The following is a 27,102-nucleotide window of genomic DNA, read 5'->3' on the forward strand; positions in this document are numbered from 1 at the left end:
CACCCCCGCATAGGGGAGCCCCATGCGCAAGACGTGTACTCCGCAAGGAGAGCCACCCCGCGTGAAAAAAGTGCAGCCCGCCCAGGAGTGGCACTGCACACACAGAGAGCTGATGCAGCAAGATGACACAACAAAAAAGAGATGCAGTTTCCCGGTGCCACCTGATAATACAAGCAGACACAGAAGAACACATAGCGAATAGACACAGAGAGCAGACAACGGTGGAAGGGGAGAGAAATAAATAAAATAAATCTTTTAAAAAAAAAAGAAGTAGGTGGTAGTTTTGAAAACTTTCAGAATTTTCTTATTGGCAAGGATATGGAGAAGGCAGTTAGTGGTAATGTTAAATTGCTGGCGGATAATTTAACAACCTTAAAATGTTCATACCCTTTGACCTAATAATTCTACTTCTAGAAATTTAGGGTAAGTAAAAATTTTTATTTTTTTATTTTTTATTCTTTTAAAGATTTATTTATTTCTGTTCCCTTCCCCTCTGTTGTCTGCTTGCTATGTCCATTCACTGTGTGTTCTTCTGTGTCCGCTTGCATTGTCAGGCGGCACCAGAAAACTGTGTCTTTTTTGTGGCATCATCTTGCTGCATCAGCTCTCCGTGTGTGTGGCACCGCTCCTGGGTGGGCTGAGCTTTTTTCCACGTGAGGCAGCTCTCCTTGTGGGGCGCACTCCTTACACGTGGGGCACCTCTACGCAGGGGCGCCCCTGCATGGCAAGGCACTCCTTGGGCACAGCAGCACTGCGCGTGGGCCAGCTTACTACCCTGGTCAGGAGTCCCTGGGTGTCAAACCCTGGACTCTCCATATGGTGGGTGGACGCTCTATCAATTTAGCCACATCCGCTTCCCAGTAAATAATTTTTAAAAAGTGCACATAGAGTTATGTACAAGAGTAGATAACACATTCTCAGTTACTCCAAAAATATGAAAATAAGCTTATATCCAGTGGCAAAGGATTGGTTAAATACATTGTAACTCCTTACAATGCAATATTAAACAGTGTTAAAATAATGGGTTTGGGATATATTTAATGAATGGGGATATGTTCACAATGTAAATTTTTTTGATTAATCAAGTATTAATTATTCCTTTTTATTCCTGTTAACTTTTTACTTACCCTTCTTTAATTATTCTAGCAGGAGTCAAGGAAATTCAGCCCATAGCCTGTTTTCATATGACTCATGAGCTAAGAATGGTTTTTATGTTTCCAAAGGGTTATAAAAAAACTAAAGAATAAGCAACAGGGACCATATGTGGCTCATAAAGCCTAAAATATTTACTATCTGGCACTGTACAGAACAGGTTTCCCCACCCCTGCCCTAGAGTTTACAACATGCGTCCTTGACATTTATTACAGTTCAAGTTAGTTTTTTTACCACTTACCAAACAATGCAAGAATCTTTAAATCATTCTACTCTATATTTAACTCCTTCCTGCCCTTTTGTGCTATTGTTGTCATATATTTCACTTTTGTAAATATCGTAAATCCCAAAACACATTTTTGTAATTATTTTTAAATACTTCTTATATATTTATCCCTGTTTACCCTTTCAATATCTTTTTAAATTTGGTTTAGCTTTTTATTTGGAAATTATTTCAAGCTTATAGGACAGTTACAAAATAATACAAAACGCATTTAGAGAAACCCAACATATCCCCCAACCAGATACCTAGATCCACCAACTGTTAATATTTTGCCACATTTACTGTATAATTCTAAATATCCATTCATCCATCCACCTGTCCATCTTTCCCCATTTATCTATCTGTCTATATCTCTATTTCTAGATGTTTATGAACATGTTGTATACTTCATGCTCCTTGAACACCTAATACTTCTACATATATTTCCTAGAACAAAGATATTCATTGATGTAACCAGTTTACAGTTAACAAGTTCAAGAAATTTGACATTGATGTAAAGGTAACAGTCTATATGCCAATTTTTTCATATGTCCCAATAATGCCTTTTTGGGTATTTTCTCCTCCATTGTTAGACGCTATCCAAGGATCATGTATTGTGTTTAATGGTTGTCTCTTTAGTCTCATTTTTATTTTATTTTTTTAATTGAGGAAATATATATACAACATAACATTTCCCATCTCAACCATTTCCATTTCCACTCATACAATTGAGAAGGATTAATCTCATTTAGAATTTGTATATCTTCTTTGGAGAAATGTCTGTTCAAGTTTTTTCCCATTTTTTATTTGGGCTGTTTATCTTTTTTGTTGTTGAGTGACAAGGGTTTCTTTATGTATTCTGGTTACTAAAACCTTATCAGATATATGGTTTCCAAATATTTCCTCCCATTCTGTAGGTTTTTTTACTTCTTGATTAGGTCTTTTGAGCACAAAAGTTTTTTTATTTTGATGATGTCCAATTTATCTGTATTTTTCTTTTGTTGCTTATACTTTTGGTATAAAGTCTAAGAAACCATTGCCTAACAGAAGACCCTTAAGAGGTTTCCCTATTCTTTTTAAAGAGTTTTATAGTTCTTCTTGTATTTAGATCTTTGATTCATTTTTAGTTCATTTTTATATATGGTATGAGTGATGGGGCCACCTTTATTCTTTTGCATATGGCCATCCAGTTCTTTTGGAGAGATTTTTAATTACTGATTCAGTTTCTTTACTTATTATTGGTCTGTTGAGATTTTCTGTTTCTTTCGTTCATTTGTTTACTTTTGTTTTTTTTTTGGGTTTTTTTTTAGGAGGTACCAGGCATTGAACCCAGGTCCTCATACATGGGAAGCAGGCACTCAACCATTTGAGCTACATCCACTCCCCTCTATTTCTTTTTGAGTCAGTTTATGTAATTTGTATGTCCTTTTCATCTAGGTTATCTAATTTCTTGGCATACTAGTTCTCCATAGATTCATCTTATAATACTCTTTATTTCTGTAAGGTTGGTAGGAATTCCTCCCCCTTTCACTTCTGATTTTAGTTATTTCCATCCTTTCTCTTTTTTTTCTTTGTCAGTCTAGCTAAAGGTATGTTTTTTATAGATCTTTTCAAAGAACCAACTTTCATTGTTTCTCTTGTTTTTCTATTCACTAGCTCATTTATCTCTGCTCTTTTTTTTTAAGATTTTTTATTTATTTCTCTCCCCTTCCCCCACCCAGTTGTCTGCTCTCTGTGTCCATTCGCTGTATGTTCTTCTGTGACCGCGTCTATCCTTATCAGCAACACTGGGAATCTGTGTCTCTTTTTGTTGCATCATCTTGTTGTGTCAGCTCTCTGTGTGTGTGGCGCCATTCTTGGGCTGGCTGCACTTCCTTTCACACTGGGCGGCTCTCCTTACAGGGCGTACTCCTTGTGCATAGAACTCCCCTACGCAGGGGACACCCCTGCATGGCACAGCACTCCTTGTGCGCATCAGCACTGCGCATGGGCCAGCTCCACACGGGTCAAGGAGGCCCGGGGTTTGAACCGTGGACCTCCCATGTGGAAGGCGGACACCCTATCCATTGGGCCAAGTCCTCTTCCCCTATCTCTGCTCTAATCTTTATTATATTCTTCCTTTTATTCACTTTAGTTTTATTTTTTTTTTATTTTTATTTTTTCCACCTTTTTTTTTTAATATTTATTTATTATTATTTTTTTAAATTACATTAAAAAAAATATATGAGGTCCCATTCAACCCCACCACCCCCGCCCCCCACTCCCCCCACAGCAACACTCTCTCCCATCATCGTGATACATCCATTGCACCTGGTAAGTTCATCTCTGAGCATCACTGCACCCCATAGTCAATGGTCCACATCATAGCCCAGACTCTCTCACGTTCCATCCAGTGGGCCCTGGGGGGATCTACAGTGTCCCGTAATTGTCCGTGAAGCACTATCCAGGACAACTCCACGTCCCGAAAACGCCTCCACATCTCATCTCTTCCTCCCGTTCCCCACACCCAGCAGCCCCCATGGCTACCGTTCCCACACCCATTCCACATTTTCTCTGTGGACATTGGATTGGTTGTGTCCATTGCACACCTATGTCAAGTGAGGGCTTAGATTGCACATGGGTACTGGATGCACTCTTCCCGCTTCTAGTTGTAGACACTCTAGGCTCCATGTTGTGGTGGTTGACCTTCTTCAACTCCATGTTAGCTGAGTGGAGTAAGTCCAATAAGTCAAAGTGTAGGAGCTGAAGTCTGTTGAGGCTCTGGGCCTGGGTGTCATATTATCAGTCCAGAGATTCAAATCCCCTACATATATCTTAAACCCAGCACCAACTACAATTCCAATAAAGTAGCATGCAAGTCTTGTGAAAAGAGATCCCCTCTGAGTCCATTTCCATCATGCAGAAACACCAGCTCCAAAGAAGGGCCATCTGTCATGGCAGTGAACCCCTTCTGCCATGACCATAGAACCCGTGGGTCTCTTTATCCCTCAAAAGAACCAATACCTGGGGTTGTATCTACCTTATCTGTCTCTTAGACTCTGTTCAGTTGTACATAGGGGTATTCCTTCTGACAACCTCCAGACTCTTTTTTAGAGACTCACAGCCTTATAATCTCATTTCTCCTTTCCATTTCCCCCTTACATTAGGTCAAACCGCTTCCTGAAGTCATGTTATTATATGTAGACAGGTATATTCTGCTGTTCCGCATTGAATCTTTAATTCAAGGTCATTTTCTAGTTGCTTCTTCAGCTGGTATGTGGTAGTGATCCCTCGGTGCCAGGGAGGCTCATCCCCGGGTGTCGTGTCCCACGCTGGGGGGAATGCATCACATCTACACGCTGAGTTTGGCTGTGAGAGTGGCCACATTTGAGTAACATGAAGGCTGTCAGGAGGAAACCCCCAGGCACAATGCTACTCTAGGCCTTGTTCTTATTGCAGGTGCATAAGCTCAAAAGTGTAGCCATTAGTATCAAGAGCCCACTGTTGGGCCCTCCTTCCTTCCTGGTTCTTGACTTTAGTTTTAATTTGTTCTTTTTATCCTAGTTCCTCTGGGTATAAGGTTAGGTCACTGATAAGAGAGCTTTTTTCCTTTTTAATGTAAGCAGTTAGAGCTGTAAATTTCCCTCTCAGTATTACCTTTACTATATCCTGTAAGTTTTTGATATGTTGCATTTTCATTTTCATTCAGTTTCTAGAGTCTAGCTCTCCTAAAAATGAGTTTAGAGAACAGCTAAAGATGAAAGCATAGGGTCCTCCCTGGTCTTTTCTGAACATGAGTCTTATCCTAGGCATACATGCATGAATTTAAGAATTTCCTTGTTTACATGGATCTGAATGTCCCTTCTCCCCTAGGAAACAAAGTTTCCTTACAGTCTCAGGTATAACACTCTATGTTCCACAGCCAGCAGTCCTTTGCCCCAGGTAGCTGCGATTTGACTGTTCTCATACAGGATTGTATAGGAGAGATCTAAGAGCTGCCTTTACATACCAGCTAAGTTCTGGGACAGTGAGCCTGTGATGAGCATCCTGGTTCAGTCTTTCAGGCTACCACCACACAAATTGGCACAGACATATATGCCCCCTAATAGGTGCACAGTGGTTACTCTGCTTCCTCTAGAACTGATAACAGGGACTCACACAAGGAGCATGGGCCAACTCTATGCCGAGCCAGTGAGGAGGTGGGTGGTGGGCCAGCAACATAGTACAAGATTTGTCCATTATTTTAAGTGGATTTTTTCTTGGTTTGGCGGTATCCCTATTACTACAACCCTTTAACTGTTTCCCAGAGCTTTGAGAAAGATGTTTCTGCCACTTCTTGCTTGTTACTTAAAGCTTCTGTGTGGGGATAGAGCCCTGGATCATCTCAGTCTGCCATCCTGGTGATGTCACCCACCTTTTGGTATTTTTTATTTTTTCCCATAGCTTTATACATCTGCAATTCCATTTGAGGTCATTTTCCTTCACCCTAAAGAGCTCCACTTAGTATTTTGTATCTATAGTACAGTTCTTTCAGTGATGAGCTCTTTCAGCTTTCTTTTGTCTGAGAACAACTTTCCTTTGACTTCACTGGGTATAAAATTCTAGGTTTGCAGTTCCTTTTCTTTTAGCTCTTTAAAGAGTCATTCCATTACCTTCTGGCTTCATAGTGTCCATTGTAATATCACCTGTAAATATTATTTCTCCTTTGAAGATAATATATCTTTACTCTGGCAACTTTTATCTCTGATTTTCAGTAATGTGCCTATGATTTTTCCATCTATAGTCTTCTTTGAATTTATCCTGCTTGGGTTTTGCTGAGTTTCTTCGATCTATGGGATGATATTTTTATCAAATTCTCAGCCATTATTTCTTCAAATAATGCTTCTGCTCTGTTCCCTCTCTCACCTCTCTTAGAACTCAAGTTACACATAGGTTATATCTTTTGGTCATGTCCGACCTGTCTCTCATATTCTGTTCCATTGTTTTCCCTTCTTTGTTCCTTCTCTGCTTTATTTTGGATATTTTCTATTGACCTTTCTTTCTTAAAGTTCTCTTTAACATACCAATCACAGTTACTCTGTTATCCTGGTCTATTAACTCCAATATTTGGATACATTCTGGTTCTGCTTCTGTTTTCTCTTATCACTTACTATCTTCAGCTGATTCACATTTCTGTATGTTTTCATTATATCAGATACATCACAGATATGTCATAGAGGCTCTGGATTATGTTATCTTACTTTAAAGAGTGCTAGGTTTTGTTCTGTAGGCAGTTAAATTACTGACTGATCACATTGATCCTATCAGAGAATATCATTTTTTAATCAATTTTATTGATTAAATTTTATTTAATCATTTATACCAATTTTGTTGGTATCTATTAATAACGCATCTAATCCAACCAAAGTTTACAATCAGTGGTATTTGGTATAATCACATAGTTGTGAATTCATCACTTCAATCATTACATCATTTTCATTATTTCAACAATAATAATAATAAACAAAAAACAGACAAACAAAAAAGCTCTACCCTTTAATAACCACCTGTCAATCTCTCTTTGCTTCCCCTGCCATACATAGCTGCTATTCTGTTTCCATCTTTCTAATTTATTTGTATTTATATTGTGTATAAATGGAGTCAAACAGTACGTAGTACCTTTTGTCTAGTTTCTTTCACTTTGTATATTTCCTTTTTTTTTGTACCCTTAATGGAAGATTATTAGTGTATTACTATACACTACTGTCCATATTTTGCTTCAATTGTATTTTTGCTGATATTAACAAGATTTGTTCAATTTTAAAGAAAAACAGTCTTATATATGCAATTTTGCCTATACTCACATTTCACATGAGATTCACTATGCTGTACATTCTCTTATTACTTTTTTTTAGCTTTCCTTCTAGTAATATACATGACTTTAGACTTTCCTTTTGAGCTACTGGCATACCTGTACATTAACACTGCTAGTTACAAACACTATGATGTGCTTTCACGATTTCTATTCATTTCCAAAGATTTATAAACAACATTTTTACCAGTTCTACACAGATTAACCCTCAGCTTTCCATTCCCTAATTTCATTCTATTTTCTGGTGATCTATATTCTAGTTACTATCTCCATGAGTTTACGCAAGATATTTAGTTCATAAGAGTACTATCATACAGTATTTGCCCTGTTGTGTCTGCCTTACTTCACTCAACAAAATGTCCTCCAGGTTCATCCATGTTGTCATATGCTTCATGACTTCATTTCTTCTTAAGTTGCCTAATATTCCGTCATGTATATACACCACAATTTGTTTGTTCATTCATCAGTTGATGGGTACCTGGGTGGTTTCCATCTTTTGGCAATTGTGAGTAATGCCACTCTGAACATTACTTTACAGATGTCTGTTCGTGTCACTGCTCTCACTTCTTCTGGGTACATACCTAGTAGTGGTATTGGCTGGGTCACATGACAAATCTATTTCAGTTTCCTTAGGAACTGCCAAACAGTCCCACACAGTGACGGTACCATTCTACATTCCCACCAACAGTGACTAAGCATTCCTATCTTTCCACATCCTCCCAACACTTGTAGTTTTCTGACTTTTTAATAGTGGCCATTCTAATAGGTGTGAAATGATATCTTGGTGTGGTTTTGATTTGCATTTCTTTCTTTAATAGTGATATTAAACATTTTTTCTTTTTTTCTTTTTTTTGCCATTTGTATTTCTTCTTTGGACAAATGTCTATTCAAGTCTTTGCCAATTTTTAATTGGGTTGTTAGTCTTTTTATTGTTGACTTGTAAATATCTCTTTATATATCATGGATATTAAACCCTAATAGCATCTATGATTTCCAAATATTTTCTCCCATTGAGTTAGCTGCCTTTTCACCCTTTTAACAAAGTCCTGTGAGGTGCAAAAGTTTAATTTTGAGGAGTTCCATTTATCTATTTTTTTCTTTTGTTGTGCTTTGGGTGTAAAGTCCAAGACACTACCACCTACCACATACTTGAAAATGTTTCCCTACATTTTCTTCTAGTAGTTTTATGGTCCTGGTTTGTATATTTAGGTCTTTGATCCATTTCAAGTTGATTCTTGTACAGGGAGTGAGAAAGGGATCCTCTTTCATTCTTTTGGTTATGGATATCCAGTTCTCCCAACACCATTTGTTGAAGAGATTGTTTTGTCCCAGTAACATGGTCTTAGTAGGTTTGTCAAAAGCCAGCTTTGTACAGCAGGGGAAACATAGATTGAGAGGTAAAGGATTTTCTTGTTTGTCTTTTTTGTTTATTATTATTATTGAAATAATGAAAATGCTCTAATAATGATTGAAGTTATGAATGTACAACTATGTGATTATACCAAATACCACTGATTGTATACTTTGGATGAATTGTATGCTTTATTAATATGTATCAATAAAATTGATTTCTTTAAAAAAAAAAAGTAAAAGAAAATAAAAAGCTAGTTGAGAGAGGAAAGGGACTTCCAGGAAGATGGTTGATTAGAGAGACACAGGACTCACATATCTCCCAGAAAAATAGCTAAAGGACAGGCAGAAATGTCCTGGAAAAAAATGTTCTAGGCTTTAGGACACAGAGAAGACTATGCACAGGAAAAAAACCTCAAAAGAAAGACCATAAGTAGAAGGGGCAGCTGTAGCCACTGGTGCCCTTCCCCTACCTATGAAGTCATCTAGTACTGGACTTTTCCTTCCTGGGAGATTTTTGATGACTGATTCAATCTCTTTAAATGTGATTGGTTTGTTGAGTTCTCATATTTCTTATAGAGTTAATGTAGGTTGTTTGTGCGTTTCTAGGAATTTGTCCATTTCATCTAGGTTGTCTAGTTTGGCATACAGTTTCTCACAATATTCTCTTGTGATCCTTTTTATTTCTGTGGGGTCAGTTGTAACATCCCCCCTCATTTCTGATTTTATTTATTTGCATCGTCTCTCTTTTTCTCGGTTAGTCTAGCTAGGGGTTTGTCAATTTTATTGATCTTCTCAAAGAACCAGCTTTTGGTTTTGTTGGCTTTCTCTTTTGTTTTTCTGTTCTAAATTTCATTTTATTTCTGCTCTAATCTTTATTAATTTCTTCTGCTTGCTTTGGGGTTGGTTTACTGATCTTTTTCTAGTTTTTCCAGTTATTCAGTTAGATATTTGATTTTAGCTCTATCTTCTTTTTTAATATAGGCATTTATGGCTATAAATTTCCCTGTCAGCACAGCCTTCACTGTAACTTACAAGTTTTGATAAATTGTGTTCTCATTTTCATTCTACTCCAGATATTTACTAATTTCTCTTACAATTTCTTTTTTGACCTACTGATTGTTGAGGAGTGTGTTGTTCAGCCTTCAGACTTTTGTGCATGTTCTCCTTTCCCATAATCATTGATCCAGCTTCATTCCATTAAGATCTGAGAAGGTTCTTTGTATGATCTCAATCTTTTTGTATTTATTTAGACTTGCTTTGTGACCTAACATATGTTCTATGGAGAAAGATCCATGAGCACTTGAGAAGAATGTATAGTCTGCTGATTTGGGATGCAACGTTCTGTATATGTCTGTTAGGTCTAGCTTGTTCATCATATTGTTCAGGTTCTCCATTTCCTTGTTGGTCTCTGTCTAGTTGTTCTATCTAATGATGTGAGTAGTTTGTTGAAGTCTCCAACTATTATTGTAGAGGTGTCTATTTCTCCTTTCAGTTTTTCCAGAGTTTGCCTCATATTTTTGGGGCACCCTGGTTCAGTGCATAGATATTTATGACTGTTATTTCTTCCTGGTAGATTGTTCCTTTTATTAATATATAATGGCTGTCTGCAACTCTAATAACTTTTTTGTATTTAAAGTGGGTTTTTTTTTACCAATATTTAGTATAGCTACCTCTGCCCTTTTTGGGTTACTGTTTGCATGGAGTATCTTTTTCCAACCTTTCACTTTCAGCTGGTTTGTATCCCTGAGTCTAAGGGGAGTCTCTTGTAGACAGCATATGGATGGCTCATATTTTTTTATCCATTCTTTCAGTCTATATCTTTTGATTAGTGAGTTTAATCCATTCACATTCAGTGATATTACTGTAAATGCATTATTTACTTCTACCATTTTCTTCTTTGGTTTTCGTATGTCAAATCTTATTTTTATGTGGTTTTTTTTTACTCTTTTCCTTATCTTTTCTGATGAGATCCCTTCTACACTCTCCTCAGCCTCTTTTTGGCAGTTTTTCTCTTTCAGTATCCTGATTATATCATACCACTGTCTTCTTATCACCATGAAATCTGCACTAAGTCTTACTGGGCATCCCTTGTGTGTGATAGTTTGCTTCTTCCTTGCTGCTCTCAGAATTTTCTCTTTATGTTTGACATTTGACATTCTGAGAGGTATGTGTCTTGGAGAAGGTCTTTTTGGATTTATTCTGATTGCAGTATGCTGTGTTTCTTTGACATGTAAATTCATTTATTTCATGAAAAGTTGGGAAATTTTCAGCCATTATTTCCTCAGATACTCTTTCTGCCTCTTTTCCCTTCTCTTTCTGGAACCCCCATGACACACATGTTGTTATGTTTAGTGTTCTCATTCAACTCCCTGAGCCCCTGCTCGATTTTTTTCCATTCTTTCTCTTTGATTTCAGCTGTTCTGTCTTCTGCATCATTTATTCTTTCTTATATCATTTTGAGTTGTTGTATGCCTCTAACGTGTTTTGATTTCAACTATTGTGTCTTTCATTCCCGTAAGACCTGTACCCAGTATCCTCTTAATGTCCTTTATCTCTTTAGCCACATTGTCTTTCATCTTATTGATTTGATTTAGGAGATTTGTATGAACCTCTTTGATTCATTGTCTCAAATCCTATGTCTCATCTGGGCCTTTGATATATTCCTTTGTGTGGATCATAGCTTCCATTTTCTTAGTGTGACTTGTAATTTTTCGGCTAATGCTAGGTATCCGGTTATGATGGTGAGTTTACTCTGATGCTCAATTTTTCTCTCCTTTGTAGGAATTTAGTGGCTGAAGGCACTACAATTCTTTAAGTCTTGGTTCAATCTGTTTTAGCTCTTTAAGATTAATCCTGGGAGGTGGATTTGGCTTAACAGATAGAGCATCCGCCTATCACATGGGAGGTCCAGGGTTCAAACCCAGGGCCTCCTGACCCGTGTGGTGAGCTGGTCCACTCGCAGTGCTGATGCGTGCAAGGGGTGCCATGCCACGCTGGAGTGTGCCCCATGTAGAGGAGCCTCACGCACAAGGAGTGTGCCCCATAAGGAGAGCCGCACTGTGCAAAGAAAGCACAGCCTGCCCAGGTGTGGCGCCACACACACGGAGAGCTGATGCAGCAAGATGACACAACAAAAAGAGACACAGATTCCTGGTGCCGCTGCCCAGAGTAGAAGCAGACACAGAAGAACACACAGCAAATGGACAGAGAGAGCAGAAAATGGAGTGGGAGGCGAGAAATAAATAAAAAATAAATAAATCTTAAAAAAAAAAGTTAATCCTGTTTAGTTACCCAAATTCAGGCTATGAACCCAATAATGGGTTGCTGACTTGCTTCCAGGGGCCTTAGGGAGAGAGGCTTGAAGTCCGAAAAAAGCCCTTCATTTATTTACTTTTAATTTCTTTACATGCACTTCCTTGTTCTGCCAGCAGATGGCACTCTTCAGCAGCCCTCTCCATTCAAACACTAGCTGGAATGTGTTCACTCCAACAGTGTGACAGCGCATCCTGCCTTAAGGCTACTCAGAGCCTTGCAAATCAGACTTTCTCAGAGGCTGTTCACCAACCATTGCCAGCAGCCCCCTCCTTTTTCTCAGGTTGGAAATAATTCCAATTCACTCTGTGTCCTCAAGAATCGGTCCTGGTCATTAAGAAGGGTGTTTGAGGGGGTCAGATCTCTTTCGGCCTCTGCGGACTCCCAAGGGAAACAATGGCACAACCCCACCCAGCCTGGAAAGGCTTGTGGGACACAGCACACCAAGCTTGTTGGCCAAAAGCTGAAGCAGCATTAGGCTGCATCTGTCTTTCTCCCCTTTCCTGAGTGGACCCTGCAGCCCCCTCTGTTTATACCCACCAGCTAGAAGCCAGAGAATTCAAAACTGTCTGCTCCAAGGGCAGGGGGATGGATGCCAGCAGCTGCAGCTTTTACTCACAGAGTTTTCCCGTTGAGATTCTTTTCCTTTGCCCCCCTCTCTTCTGTGTGGTGTCCAGCCTTCCCTTGGTGTCCTAAACCCTAAAACATTTTTTTCAGGCTATCTCTGCCCTTCCTCTTGCTATTTTTCCAAGAGAGTGAGTCCTGTGCCTCTCTAATCCTCCATCTACCTGGAAGTCAGAGCTTGTTTTTTTTGTTTTGTTAGAACAAGTTTATTTTAGTGTTGCTTTTAGTTGGCTTTTATAATAGGGATTTATTAATTTATAAGCTTACAGTTTTGAGACCATGAAAATGTCCAGATCAAGACTTCATCCCACAGTGCTTTTCTCCTGAAAGCTGGCTTCCTCAAGATTCTCTTTGCTCCTGTGTCTGTCTCTGTACTCCCTCTCTCCATATTCATCCCATTCAGAAAGGACTCGAGTAAGAGGATTGAAACCCACCCTGGGCCACACCTTACTGGAGTAATGTAATCAAAGGCCCTTAACTGAAATAATCTAATCGAAAGGTTCCACCTACAATAGTTTCATACCCACGGAATTGTGTTAACTCTAAGGACATGATCTTTTCTGGGTCCAAAAAAAGCCTCAAATTACCACACTCCTGCAGTGTGATCCTTATTCCTGAGGCTGTGGCCTTTCTGGGGTCTCAAACTTAAGTTTCAGCATGTTCACAAAGGCCTTTCAACTTTAGACCTAAACTTCAATCTCTGACTCCCCAGCTCTGTGCAGCATCTAAAATCTCTGTTCAGGTGTTCAGCCTCCTCAAGCATGTTCTCTCCTGGGCCTCCTGTAGTTTCATAGATTGGCAGGTGGCAGGGGGAGAGGGGTTCCTCCTCTCTAGAACCCTTCTCACATCCCAGCCTCCTAGCAGCCTGAACTCCAATCTCTGTCTCTTTTGCCTAGTAAAGACTACTGCTCTCTGCTTGCTCTCTTTTTCTCAGCACTTGGTTTGAAAAAATGCACTCAGGGAGAAAACCAGAATAAATGTGGGGCTACATTTGCTTCCCTTCTGTCAAAATTTGTAGCCCTACATTGATTTGCTGATTGTCCAATACCTGAAAATAGTTGTTTATGGTGGGAGGTAAGTCCAATAGCCTCAAATGTAATACTAATAGCAAAGCATTAGGGAGAAAAATTTTGATTTTATTGTGGTCATTGTTAAACAGTAAATATATATTCCATGGAAGAAAAGATTGGAAGGAATATTCCAAAGTATTAGGTTGCTGGCCAAGTTAGATGAGATCAAGGCACCAAAGAGGAAGTTATACTAATACCTACTTTTGTGTATTTCTTTATGACCCTGCCTTCTCCCAGTACCTCCCTGCACTGGGCTACTCCAAAAGGGTCCATCTGATGAATCCTATGGTCCCAGGATTAACTGGCAGCAAAATGAGCTCTTCAGAAGAGGTAGGTTGTCAACTCTGATTCTGAGTTTAGAAATCTTGAGCAAGCAATGGAGATTGTGAACTCAAAAGAAAAGTGAGTACCACATGGGAGGTCCTGGGTTCAGTGTCCAGTGCCTCCTAAAAAAGACGAGCAGGACAGTGAACTGATGCGATGGGCTGGTGTGATAAGCTGACATAAGGAGGAAGACATAATGAGAGACACAGCAAAGCGGGGAGCAGAGGTGGCTCAAGCAATTAGGTACTTTGCTCCTACTTGGGCAGTCTCAGGTCTGGTTCCCAGTGCCTCCTGAAAAAAAAGAAAGACAATTACACAAGGAACAGACACAGCAAGTTCAAAACAATGAGGGTAGGGAGAAATTAATAAAATAAATCTTTTTTAAAAAAGGAAGAAAAAAGAAAAGTGACCTGGCTAACAAGAACTCTAATATTTGAGTTATAGGGGACTTTTAGTCATCCACTTAGTTCAGTGGCTCTTGAATATTGAAGGATTCAGAAATGATCCTGATCAAGTCATAATTTTTTAACAGTTTTTACTGCTACTGATAAAAAGCACAAGCAAAAGTAATTTCTCATTCATAGAATGATCAAATTAGCCTTATTTAAGTGAGAAGACTGTGGTTGCTTCACCAGTTAGCAACTTGATTTTTATTATGTTTGTTACAACTCATATTGATAAGTATGTCTTTTAACATTTAAAATCCTTCTTAGGGAAAGAACACTTTTGTTCTGGTCATTAGGAGCAAAGAATAGAAGAATTAATGGAACTCAAAGATATGAAAGGTTGAGTTTTAGGTTCCCAAACACAGCTGATCTTCAGAATCACAGAGAACTAAACAAACAAACAAAACCAGAAAGAGCTAACTGGACCCTGTCATTAGAGATTCTGATTCAGTGGTTCTGGGTAGGAATTTCAGAATCTGATTTTACTTTCAGAGCTTACAGGTGATTTTGATTTAAGTCACATTTGGGCACTGATCAAATTCTTTTGTCTGGCTTCTTGATCTTTGATAAGAGATTGGAAAATGTGTGCATGTATACATTTACCATTATTTTTAAATATACTGATTCCTTTTTGTGTTGGTTATTCCTCTGACAAAGTATCTTATCATTCATCCTATTTGGTAACATTTGTCTTGTCTTAACCCTGGAAATTGGTCCTAGCAATAGATCCCAAACACATCTGTGCATTAAGAATCACTTGGAGGCAAGTGGCTGTAGCTTAGTGGTTGAGCACATGCTTCTCATGTATAAGGTCCTGGGTTCAATCCCCAGTACCTCCTAAAAAAAAAAAAAAAAAAGAATCTTCTGGAGAACTTTTAAAAACTATAAATTCCTAGCTCGATCCCCCAAAAGATTTTGAGTCATTGGGTTTTAGTAGAGCTCAGTAATTTATATTTTTAAAAGCACCCCAGGTGACTCATATACAGTCATATGTGTGGACCAAAAATTTGGTAGCCATTTAGTTTAAATGGGCGTGAGCTCATTTACTCCAAAGTAAGAAGTAAGGTCTATTAACCTTAAAAGGAAAAATAACTCTAAATAATATATAATGCCTGATATTGGTGATTCCTGTTAAACCAATATTCTCACACATTGCTGATGGCAGTTAGTATACCTCTTTCAGAAAACAATTTTGGGCCTAGCTATGTTAGGTAGCTTAAGGAAATATACCTAAAGAAGGCAAAAAACCTCTGCAAAAATGTTTACTGTAGCATCATTTTTTTTAATTTGTAAAAATTTGGACATAATCTCACAGTTTGGAAATTGTTAAATAATTTTGTTGCCACTTATAACTTGGACTATGATACAGCATAAAAAGTATAAGTGAAGACTAGGGAACCCACCCGGAAATACTTATGATACTCAAGTAAAAATGCCAAGAATAGACATTTACTCTCTTTCACAACAAATCTGTAATGATTCTGTATGTGGACAAGGTCTAAGGAAAACACAGAAAAATTGAAATAGTTTTTTTCGTTGGGTGGCAGGAGTGTGAGCAGTTCTGCTTTTGGTAAGGTTGTTTGTTAGTCTTTGTAAGACATTTTTTAAAATACTGAGATTAGTTGAGCATATTCTCTTGTCACCCACAAGAGGTCCTCTTTCTCTCCATGGCTTCTAGGAGTCCAAGATTGATCTTCTTGATCGAAAGGAGGATGTAAGGAAAAAGCTGAAGAAGGCCTTTTGTGAGCCAGGGAATGTGGAGAACAATGGGGTTCTGTCCTTCATCAAACATGTCCTCTTTCCCCTCAAGTCTGGTAAGACACTCCTTGTTTTCTTAGAGCAAAGTGAATGCTGAGATCATACTTGTGATTTGTCAGACTCTTCCTCCAGGGACTGGCTTCCCTGTTTCTCTGCTTTGATTTCTCATATAGTAATGAATGGTTGGATTAGGGTATCATTTAGTTGTTCTTATGTTCATTACCAGGCTAGGTTCTGAAGGGTGTCAGGGTGGGCAAGGGTGGCAGAAATGAGGGTGGAGGCAGACAAAAGAATTGGAGTTGATTCTCGTTATTTTCGGTAGTTATGTTCCCTGTAGTCACCCTGCAGTGACACTGAATTAGCAAATACTGAACTATTACCCCTAGGGGAAATAACAGTTAGGTGGTCACAACATTTTCATCAGCCAATCAGTACATAATCTTGTTTTATCTGTGTTTCTGTTTCAAGATACCTTATACCATATATATTTTTGCTTCATTAATAATGAACTCACAGCAGAACCCTATAACTCATGCCAAATGAAACTTATATTACACAGATATTTTCTCTGTAAGGCACATTATAGCCTTCCTGCACTTCGGATTACTGGAGAGCACTTTAACACTACACCTAGGAGTCATTTTAAACAGCAAAATCACCAATAAAAAGCACAAATATGTGGGAAAAATGTGACACTAAGTATATGCAAAGAGGATACTTGTTTACAATATGAGCGCTAAAACAAGAAAACAGTGGAGCCTTGTTCTACATCAGGTGGCTCAAATTTTTCACCACTCTGCATGTGTCCGTGAAAGCACTGCAAGTATTGGTTACAGATAAATTTTAGTGAGTAGGCGAATTTGCAGATAAAGAATCTGCAAATTATGAGAATTGACTGTATGAGCCATGATCCTTCCCTTGAGAAGCTTGAATGCTAGTTTTATATACAACATTGCCACTTATCCAATTTAGGAAACAATAAAATGCCATATAAAAAATTTCTGAATATATGGCACAAAGTTCAAATACTCATGTATTTGTGCTAGGAATACTGATTCCGTTCCATTATCTTGAATTTGTTGGTGTGGATCCTTTTTCTTATAGAGTTTGTGATCCTTCGAGATGAGAAATGGGGTGGAAACAACACTTACACAGCGTACTCGGACCTAGAAAACGACTTTGCAGATGAGGTAATAACAGAGGAAGACTAATCCCTGCTGAACTCTTCTTTTTTTTTTTTTTTTTAAGATTTATTTTTTATTTATTTCTCTCTCTTTACCCTCCCCCCTCAGTTGTCTGCTCTCTGTGTCCATTTGCTGCATGTTCTTCTGTGACCACTTCTCTCCTTATGGGCAGCACCGGGAATCTGTGTTTCTTTTTATTGCATCATCTTGTTGTGTCAACTCTCTGTGTGTGTGGCACCATTCCTGGGCAGGTTGCACTTTCTTTCACGCTGGGTGGCTCTCCTTACAGGGCGCACTTCTTGCGCGTGGGGCTCCCTTATGCGGGGGACACCCCTGCGTGGCAGGGCCCTCCTTGCGCGTATCAGCACTGCGCATGGGCCAGCTCCACATGGGTCAAGGAGGCCCAGGGTTTGAACTGCGGACCTCCCGTGTGGTAGACGGACGCCCTATCCATTGGGCCAAGTCTGCTTCCCTGCTGAACTCTTCCAGATCCTCCTCTCTATCTTGGTCTGGACAGGTTTCTAGTTCTGTGCCTCTGGGCTCTGCCTTGATTATGTTAATGGCTCAGATGAGGAGTCAGGTGATTCACAGATTAGATTGGCAAAAGGCACAAAACCAGGAGGGGCTATAAAGTATAGAATAGAGGATTCTATTCATTTCAACAAATAAATGTAACAAAAGACTTACTATGAAGGGACTGGTATTACAAAAAGGGTTAAATCCTCATAAAGCTCATAGTCTAGTAGGAGAGGCAGACATGTGAACAAGGATCTTTTACTATTTTACTGTACAATGAAGATATATACATGATCCAGAAATAAAATGGGAGGGGTGATTAACTTTGGCTATCTGTCTGGGAAGGCTTTGTGGAGGGGACAACATCCGAGTGCTATTTCACTTGAGGCAAAGGAATTCATAAGGAAATCTGTGAGGGAATAAATTGTGCAAAGACTTGGTAAGATGAGACAGCATGGTACATATGGGAACTGCAAAGTGATTTGGTCTAACTAGTGTCCACAAGGTGAGGTGGGTCATGGTGGGAGAGATAGGCAGAACCAGGTCTTAAAGGGAAGACTTTATAATATTGTAGATGGGGAATGACATGGGTTTTGTGGTTCTCATTGTTGTTATTTTTTTAAGCTTTATTTTTATTTATTTTTCTCCCCTTCCCCCGATCCCTACCAGTTGTCTGCTTTCTGTATCCATTCGCTGTGTGTTCTTCTGTGTCCATTTGTATTCTTGTCAGTGGCACTGGGAAACTGCGTCTCTTTTTTGTTACGTCATCTTGCTGCATCAGCTCTCCGTGTGTGCGGCACCACTCCTGGGCAGGCTGCACTTTTTTCGCACTGGGCAGCCAGCTCTCCTTACGGGGCGCACTCCTTACGCGTGGGGCTCCCCTACACTGGGGACACCCCTATGTGGCATGGCTCTCCTTGCGCACATCAGCACTGCGCATGGGCCAGCTCCGTATGGGTCAGGAGGCGCTGGGTAGAACTCTGGACTCTTCATATGATAAGCAGACACTCTATCAGTTGAGCCACAACCGCTTCCCTCTAAGTGGTCATTAGCCTTTGCCTGAACCTCTAGTGAGAGGGAACTCAAGGTCAAGTGAGGCAGCCCAGTCCATTGTTAAATTAGAAAGTTCTTTCTGATGCTGAACCTAGACGTGACCTCTTGGGGTCCCCACCCTCCAGATTAGCCCCACACCCCAGGTTAGCCCTCTGGGCCACAAGAAGCCTAACCCCTTTTCCTGGGGGTCCTCCATGCAACTGAAAATAACTGAGGACATACTTGCTTCCCACCTAAACACCCCCAGTTCTTTCAACTGTGCCTTTGTGACATGGTTCTGAGTCTGCTAACCTACCATGGTATCCCTCCTTTCCCACCAACATGCCCCAGGTTGTCAATAATCCTTTTAAAATTCAAGTCCAAGGCTGAATGCACAACCCCAAATGTACTCAGAACAATGGAGATCAGAGTGGGACCACCACCATCCTGGGTCCAGGCTTGATATTTCTGATGATTTAGTTCAAGACTTCATTAACATTTCTGACAGCCCCATCTCATTGCTTTTCAACCTGAATTCAGCGTCAGTCAAAACCCCATGATGGGAAGTGGATTTGGCCCACCTGATAGAGCGTCCACCTTGCACATGGGAGATCCAGGCTTCAGAGGGTTCACAGTTTCCCGGTGCCGCATGACAAGAATGTAAGCAGACACAGAAGAACACACAACGAATAGACACAGAGAGCAGACAATGGCGGGGGGGGAATAAATCTTTATTTAAAAAAAAAAAGACCACTTGGAGACAATGTCATATAAAGATTAGAACATTAAATGGAGAAAAGGAGAAAAGGGTCCTTTTTAAAGCCTCCCCCCCCTTTTTTTTAAGTGTCTCACAGCTGTTGCTCTGAAGCCCTTCAGTGTGCAGTCTGAGTCAGGCCACAGACACCCACACTCCATTCCTCAAGCCCATAAATAGTCCTTTCTTAGAATAATGAGAAAAAATAGATGAAATGCCCCTAAAAAAAGGTCTGAAGCAGCATTACCCAATAGTACTTTTTGTGATGATGTACTGTCCACTGGTAGCCAAGGCCACATATGGCTATTGAGCACTTATAAAGTAGCTGCTGTAACTGAGGAAATGAATTTTAATTAATTTACATTTCAATATCCACATGAGGCTAGTGGTTACCATATTGGATGGTGAGGTCTAAAGCTTTTGTGTTGTTAAAAATTAAATAGTGGGAAGCTACCTACCATATGGGAGGTCTGTGGTTCAAAACCCAGGCCTCCTTGACCCATGTGGAGCTGGCCCATGCACAGTGCTGATGCGCACAAGGAGTGCCCTGCCATGCAGGGGAGTCCCCCGCATAGGGAGCCCCACGTGCAAGGAGTGTGCCCTGGAAGGAGAGCCGCCCAATACAAAAGAAAGTGCAGCCTGCCCAAGAATGGTGCCACACACACGGAGAGCTGACACAACAAGATGACGCAACAAAAAGAAACACAGATTCCCAGTGCCACTGATAAGGATAGAAGCGGTCACAGAAGAACACACAGCGAAAAGACACAGAGAGCAGACAACTGGGGGTCAGGGGAAGGGGAGAAAAATAAATAAAAAATAAATATTTTTTAAAAAATTAAATAGTCACAAGGAAATGAAGATGTAGCATCAGAAACAAAATGTAGGCATAGTTGTATTGCAGGTATTCACACCTAAGGGAGAGCCCCTCAGAATTACTGGAAGATCTTTACAGGACAGACTTGGATATAAAAGTGGTAGTCCCAAGACTCAGGAAGAAACATTGAATTACTGAACTCCTACCATGTAATAGCACACTACCCTTACCATTTTTGCCCACATTATCTCACTTAAATCCTCATTCTGACCCTATGAAATACAGTATCATTATCCTCGTTTATAAGTGAAGAAACCAAAACCTAGAGGGGTTCAGTTCCTGGTTCAGGGTCACACAGCTGGGAATCTAACCCAGGTCTCTCTGTCTCCAAAGCCCTTGTTCTTCCTTCAGTGTCACTCAGCTCTCCCCCAGGCTGTCGTTGGCTCTTGGGTTGCCTATTTGAATCTGTTCCTCTGCTTGCAAATTACACTAGGTCTATGCCACTACTCTAACCATAAATAAAGGGACTGGAAGACTTGGACTAATAAATACATTCAGGCCCTAAAAACTCTCAAATTGGTATGGAATTCGGAGTCAAAAGACCTGGACCTTGGACAAGTTAGTTAACCTTTTGAACCTGTTCCCCTTCTCTGCTCTGTCTCCCTTACAAGGTTCTGAGGATCAAATAAAACTCCGCTGGGAAAACACTGTGCATCCATATGCACGTTATTCTCAGTAGAGTCAGTTGTCCTGATCTGTTCAAGCCCCTCATCTCACATAGCCATATACATTTCTTCAGGTTGTACACCCTGGAGACTTAAAGAATTCCGTTGAAGTCGCCCTGAACAAGTTGCTGGATCCCATCCGGGAAAAGTTTAATACCCCTGAACTGAAGAAACTAGCCAGCGCTGCTTATCCAGATCCCTCAAAGCAGAGTAAGGCCAGCTGGCAGGGGAAGGGTCTGGGAGGGGGTGACTGACATCATCAGGAGGGAGCGAACCTGTCTTGGGCCTCAGAAAAAGATCTGCCTTAAATTGAGAGTCAAGAACCCAGAGGGTTGTAGTGCAGGAATGTCATACTCCATTGACTTCTGGAATGGAACTTGAGGCACTCTTGGTTTTGGCTTGGTAAATATCGTGAATTGATTACATCTCTTATACCAACACTGCTGAGAGATGCTGGCAAGAGATGTGTCCTTTGATCCTTTGAGTTTGTGTTCAGTAAATCTACCTCTTCATTAAGGGGGACACCAATTGAGTTAGCGCATGGTGGTGATAGTCTGTTGTGCAGCTGCTCAGGCAGATCCTGCAGTTTCTTAGGGAAACTCATCTTTAGATCTTCCAGTTCCCTTCCATGTACTTCTGGCTGGCTCTTAGTTGGCCTTCCACTTATCCATGATACTGTGTTACCCTCTCAGAAAAGATTCAATAAATATATGTGGAGTACATGAATGGATATGCCTAAAGGTGGCAAAACTGCTCCTGCCCGCCTCCTCCCTCAGCCTAACACCTGAGGAAGAGAAAAGATGAAAATCCAGTGTATAGCTTCTGAAAGGTTGCCAACCCTGTTTTAAAACAGGTTGATTCTGGGCATTCTGCATGAAATCCTACCTAATTTCAGTGTTCTCATTTGGTGGGATTACCAACACCCCTGCCACGGGAAAGGAGGAGAGTTCTGACCCCTTAGGGTTCTCATTACAGAGCCAATGGCCAAAGGCCCTGCCAAGAATTCAGAACCAGAGGAGGTCATCCCGTCCCGGCTGGATATCCGTGTGGGGAAGGTCATCTGTGTGGAAAAGGTACATATATATATATATATATACACACACTTAAATAAAATTTTATTTTAAAAATAGTATAGGGGATTCTCATATTACCCTCACCCACCTATATACACATTTTCCCACACGACTGATGCCTTACATGAGTGTAGTACATTTGTTATAATTGCTGAACCAAATTGAAGCATTGCTACTAACCACAAAGTGGTTTACACTTAGAGCTGAACAATTTTATAGGCTTTGACAAACGTATAATGTCATGTATCCCTCACTGCAGTTTCATACAGAACAATTCCAGTACCCTAAAAATGCCCTTGTTCCACCCGTTTATCCCTCCCCCTCCCCTCTGACTCTGGTAACCACTATCTTTATATCAATATTGCACATTCTTCCATTACCACATGATAATACCTACAATAACAATAAATCTAAATTGGTCCATGGTTACCTTCTCCCCCCTCCCCCATGTTTGATCATTCCTCAATCTGAGAAATTTAGGATGGTGTCTGCTCTGACTGCTTCGGATTGAAAGGAGAGTTAGATATTATGGGACAGGTGGAAGGAAATGTTTTGCTTGCAGTTGTAGGTACTCCTTGTTTTGGGGGGATAGGACTTGTCCATCAACATCCTTTTGTTAGTTGTCCTGGGCAAGTCTGAAGGACTGGGGAGTTGATGTTAGCCACAACTCTACTAGAATTCAGGGCTCAACCAACACATGGACAGTCCAAAGATTTAAGTCTCCTAAGACATATATTTAATGGGCATAGTGATAATTATAGGTTCAAATATAAAGGGATAGAAGAATCATGAGTAAGGAATTTGTGAATGAACCTCTCTCTGTTATATGGGAGATTTTCTTTTATATTTCAATTTATCTTGCTATAAAATATGCTGCTTTAAACCCATTCTGAAGTATGATGAATAAATAATAATATACTGCTCGGATTTTTTCTTTTCTAAAAATATTTTCCAACTATAAAGCTATTACATTTCCACCCCTAAGAAAATACAAAATATAGAAAAGAAAAACTTACCATTATTCTGTCATTCAAAGCCAACCATCATCCAGAGTAACATTTTGAAGTGTGTCTTCTCATTCTCTCTTATTTTTTTAAGAGGTACTGGCTCTCTAACCCAGAACCTCGTCCTCATTCATGGAAGCAGGTGTTTCAACCACTGAGCTACATTTGTTCTCCTTCCCATTCTTTTTTTTTTTTTTTTTTTTTTGAGGTATCAGGGATTGAACTCAGTATCTCATATACAAGAAGCTGGTGCTCAACCACTGACCCACATTGGCTCCCCTGCATCGGTTTTTGCTTATTTTGTTTGTTGTTTGCTTTTGTTTTTTCAGGAGGCAGCAGGAACCGAACCCAGGACCTCCCGTGTGGGAGGCAGGTGTTCGACCACTTGAGCCACATCCATGTCCCCATTCTTTTTTTTTTTTTTTTTAAGATTTATTTATTTCTCCCCACCCCCTCGTTGTTTGCATTTGCTCTGACTGCTTGTTGTGTGCTGGTCTTCTTTTCAAGGAGGCACCACCAGGAACCAAACCCAGGACCTCCAATTTGGGAGGGAGGCACCTAATCACTTGAGCCACCCCTGCTCCCTGCTTTTGTTGTGTCTCTCATTATGTTTTCCTTGTGTGTCTTGTTGCATAATCTTGTTGGATCAACTCACTGTGCCTGCCTGTAGCATCAGCTTGCTGTCTTGCTCATCTTCTTTAGGAGGCACCAAACCTGGCACCTCCCATGTGGTAGGCAGGAGCCCAATGGATTGAGCCACATCCACTTCCCTCACATTCTTTTTTATATATGTATTTGGGAACACACGCAGGGCTCTTCCTTACAGTTTTGTAATTCTCCCATTACATTATTCCATGAATATTTCCCATTCAAAATTGGTTTTTGTTTTATTTTCTCCATCTTTTTAAAATAAAATTTTATTTAAGTGTATCATTCATACATGAACATATATAAACGATAAAAATGTGTAGTAAAATTTGTAAGTTTACAAAACAAACGTTTATCATCAGGTAAGGCTCCCATACATCTCCCTACCATCAACACCTTGCATTGCTTTGAAGCATTTGTTGTAAACTATGAAAGAGCATAGTCAAAATATTACTAACTATAGCCCATATCTTATATTTGGCATATTTTCCCCCCAACCCACCCAATTATTAGCAGCCTATATTAGTAGTATATACTTGTTATTGTTCAGGAGAAAACATTCTCATATTTGTCCTGTTAACCACAGTCCATATTACAGGATTCACTGTGTTATACAGTCCCATGCCTTGTACAATTCATTCAAAGTGCACACTCAATGGCTTTCATTTTCATCAGAGTTGTCCTGTCTTTCACCTCAGTCAATTTTAGAACATTTTTATTACTCTGAAAGAAAAAATCCCATACACCCTTAACAGCCCCCTATTGTTGTCCCTTAGTACGTATTGAAAAAATATCTTCTTGCCATTGAGAAGGTACTCGTTTTTTACCACATCCCAAAGAGTCAGATCAGGATCGGATTTGTCTGTTTCCTTCTGAAGAAACCTGGCCTGAGGGTGGGAAGTAACATCCTGAGCTCATATTGCAAGTCAGAACTCTGGTGTCTAATTCTAGAAGTCAAGCTTTCCCTGGTGATTGCTGCCCCTGGACCTCACACAACCAAACACAGCCAGGAATGGGGGTGGTGTTAGAGGAAACTTGTTTATCCATTAAATCCGGTCTGATAGACCTCTTCTGGTCTCTGCCAGCTTGTCTGGACTAGCTGCAGCCCTTATCTTGCTTGGATCAGCCACTTTCTCAGCCTCCCCCCCAAAATGCAGTAAAGAGAGGAGGACTTTCTTTTTCCTGGTGACAGGTTATACAACCAGTGGCCTGGGACCGTTGCTCTGGGTTTTGTACCCCAGCATTGATTTGCTTTTCGTTCTATCAATCCAACCACCAAAACTACCTTGAGATAGCTGCCAGTGCTCCAGCTTTAAGTAAGGCTAGCCGTTGTCCTCCCCCATCTTTCAGTTCACCTAGCATCCGTCTGGTACAACACAGGGGTCCTAATGGTAGCCACCCAGACAGACCAGGCCATTTAATCTCCTTAGAGATTGCTTCTACCTCTTACACAAACAATTAGGTTCATTTTACTCAAATCCTGGTTCTTGGTTAAGAGTGGAATGTACCTTCCATTCTGGCTGCTAACATCTGGAAAGAAAGTTAACTATAGAGAATTCCTTTTGGGGGCTCTGTAGGGAGTGGATGCTGCTTTCTGGAGTCAGAGAGGTGAAGCAGGCCCCCTGCTCTACTCCATTGATATTTTTGAGGCCTTATACCTCTTGCCGGCAGCACCCAGATGCAGACAGCCTGTATGTGGAGAAGATTGATGTGGGGGAAGCAGAACCACGGACTGTGGTGAGTGGCCTGGTGCAGTTTGTGCCCAAGGAGGAACTGCAGGACAGACTGGTGGTGCTTTTGTGCAATCTGAAACCCCAGAAGATGAGAGGAGTTGAGTCCCAAGGCATGCTTCTGTGTGCTTCTATGTGAGTGGGGACTTGGGGTGGGATGCAGGACCTGGGGAGGCCAAGGGGACTGGGGAATTGGCCCATAGGATGCCTTCCACATGCCAGGTAGAAGCCCTGATTACACTTCCATCTTTTTCACTGATGCCAAAAATTATGCATGAAGGAATGATTTATTGTACACATACAGTGAATGAAGCACTTTACCTCATTTTGTTAAAACAGAAATTGAGGATTCACAGGAATGTGTACATGCCCAAGTTTCACTGCCAATAAGAGGTGGGGCTGGGATTCAAACCTGTTTTTTGTTTTGTTGTTTTTTGTTTTTTGGTACTGGGGACTGGGGAATGAACCCAGGACCTCATATGTGGGAAGCCAGGGCTCAACCACAGAGCCTCATAGGCTCCCCTGAGTTGGTTTTTTGTTTGTTTTGCTTTTTGTATGGTTTTGGTTTTTATTAGGAGGCACCAGGAACCAAACTCAGGACCTCCCATGTGGGATGGAAACACTCAACCTCTTGGGCCACATCTGCTCCCTCAAACCCCAGTTTTGATGGGCTGTAAAGTCTTACACTCTGTGTTACATCACTTCCTCCTCTAGAGACCCAGATCTCGGAATCTCTCCTGATTTAGGATTTCAGTATAGACTTGGTTAATCCAACCCTGGTGATATCTGGAGATGCAGTAAAGTGATGAGGACCTCCTGGGGCTCTGGCATTGAGAATGCCCCAAATCCCACCTGGGCTCCTATAGAAAGGTCCAGACTGCCTTGGTCTCTATGGCAGCTGGTGGCAATCCAAGCCAATCCATAGCTTCACTGTTTCCTTGTCTTGTGTGTCTTGCCAGAGAAGGGGTAAGCCGCCAAGTTGAACCTCTGGACCCTCCAGCAGGCTCTGCTCCTGGAGAGCAAGTGTTTGTGAAGGGTTATGAGAAGGGCCAACCAGATGAAGAACTCAAGCCCAAGAAGAAAGTTTTTGAGAAGTTGCAGGTAAAAAGCCACAGTTGTTCCCCCTTTTCCCTGGGCTGCCTGGGTTGTGTACCCAGAATGCTCTGTCACTTAGTCCAGAGCTGCTCCTTTCCTGGGTGGGACTTCCTATATCCAAGCCCCTCTTTTCCTTCTTCCTTCCAGTCCTTTCTGAATGAGAGAAGCAAGGGGGTTTTTAGGACCTGGCATATGCTAAACACTGACAGGCTCTCTGAGGCACAGTGTGAGGGAATTCAGACATTTCTTCATTTTATCTTCAAGGCCTGTGATGGTAGGAGGATATCACCATGCTACCTGGCAGGATACCAGCCAGAGCCACACAGCATAACAAGAAGTGTTGGAGCTGGGACTAAAACCCTCCCGGGGGCCCTCCTGCCCTCCTTGACCTTA

At 40.7% G+C, this 27,102-nt stretch overlaps 1 protein-coding gene across 2 annotated transcripts in view; it reads left to right on the forward strand.

Annotated features, from left to right (window-relative positions):
* The window catches only part of YARS1 (tyrosyl-tRNA synthetase 1), a 50,809-nt gene that overhangs the window by 21,663 nt on the left and 2,044 nt on the right, over positions 1–27,102 (forward strand). For both annotated transcript variants that reach the window (XM_058303962.2, XM_004471366.5), the window contains exons 6-12: positions 13,841–13,933; positions 16,052–16,187; positions 17,236–17,321; positions 21,234–21,369; positions 22,135–22,232; positions 25,556–25,749; positions 26,574–26,715. In XM_058303962.2, coding sequence (XP_058159945.1) covers positions 13,841–13,933; positions 16,052–16,187; positions 17,236–17,321; positions 21,234–21,369; positions 22,135–22,232; positions 25,556–25,749; positions 26,574–26,715 — 885 coding nt within the window. The remainder of the gene's footprint in view (positions 1–13,840; positions 13,934–16,051; positions 16,188–17,235; positions 17,322–21,233; positions 21,370–22,134; positions 22,233–25,555; positions 25,750–26,573; positions 26,716–27,102) is intronic.

The sequence above is a fragment of the Dasypus novemcinctus genome, chromosome 9 (assembly GCF_030445035.2).
Source record: "Dasypus novemcinctus isolate mDasNov1 chromosome 9, mDasNov1.1.hap2, whole genome shotgun sequence".
Taxonomy (NCBI): Eukaryota; Metazoa; Chordata; class Mammalia; order Cingulata; family Dasypodidae; genus Dasypus; species Dasypus novemcinctus.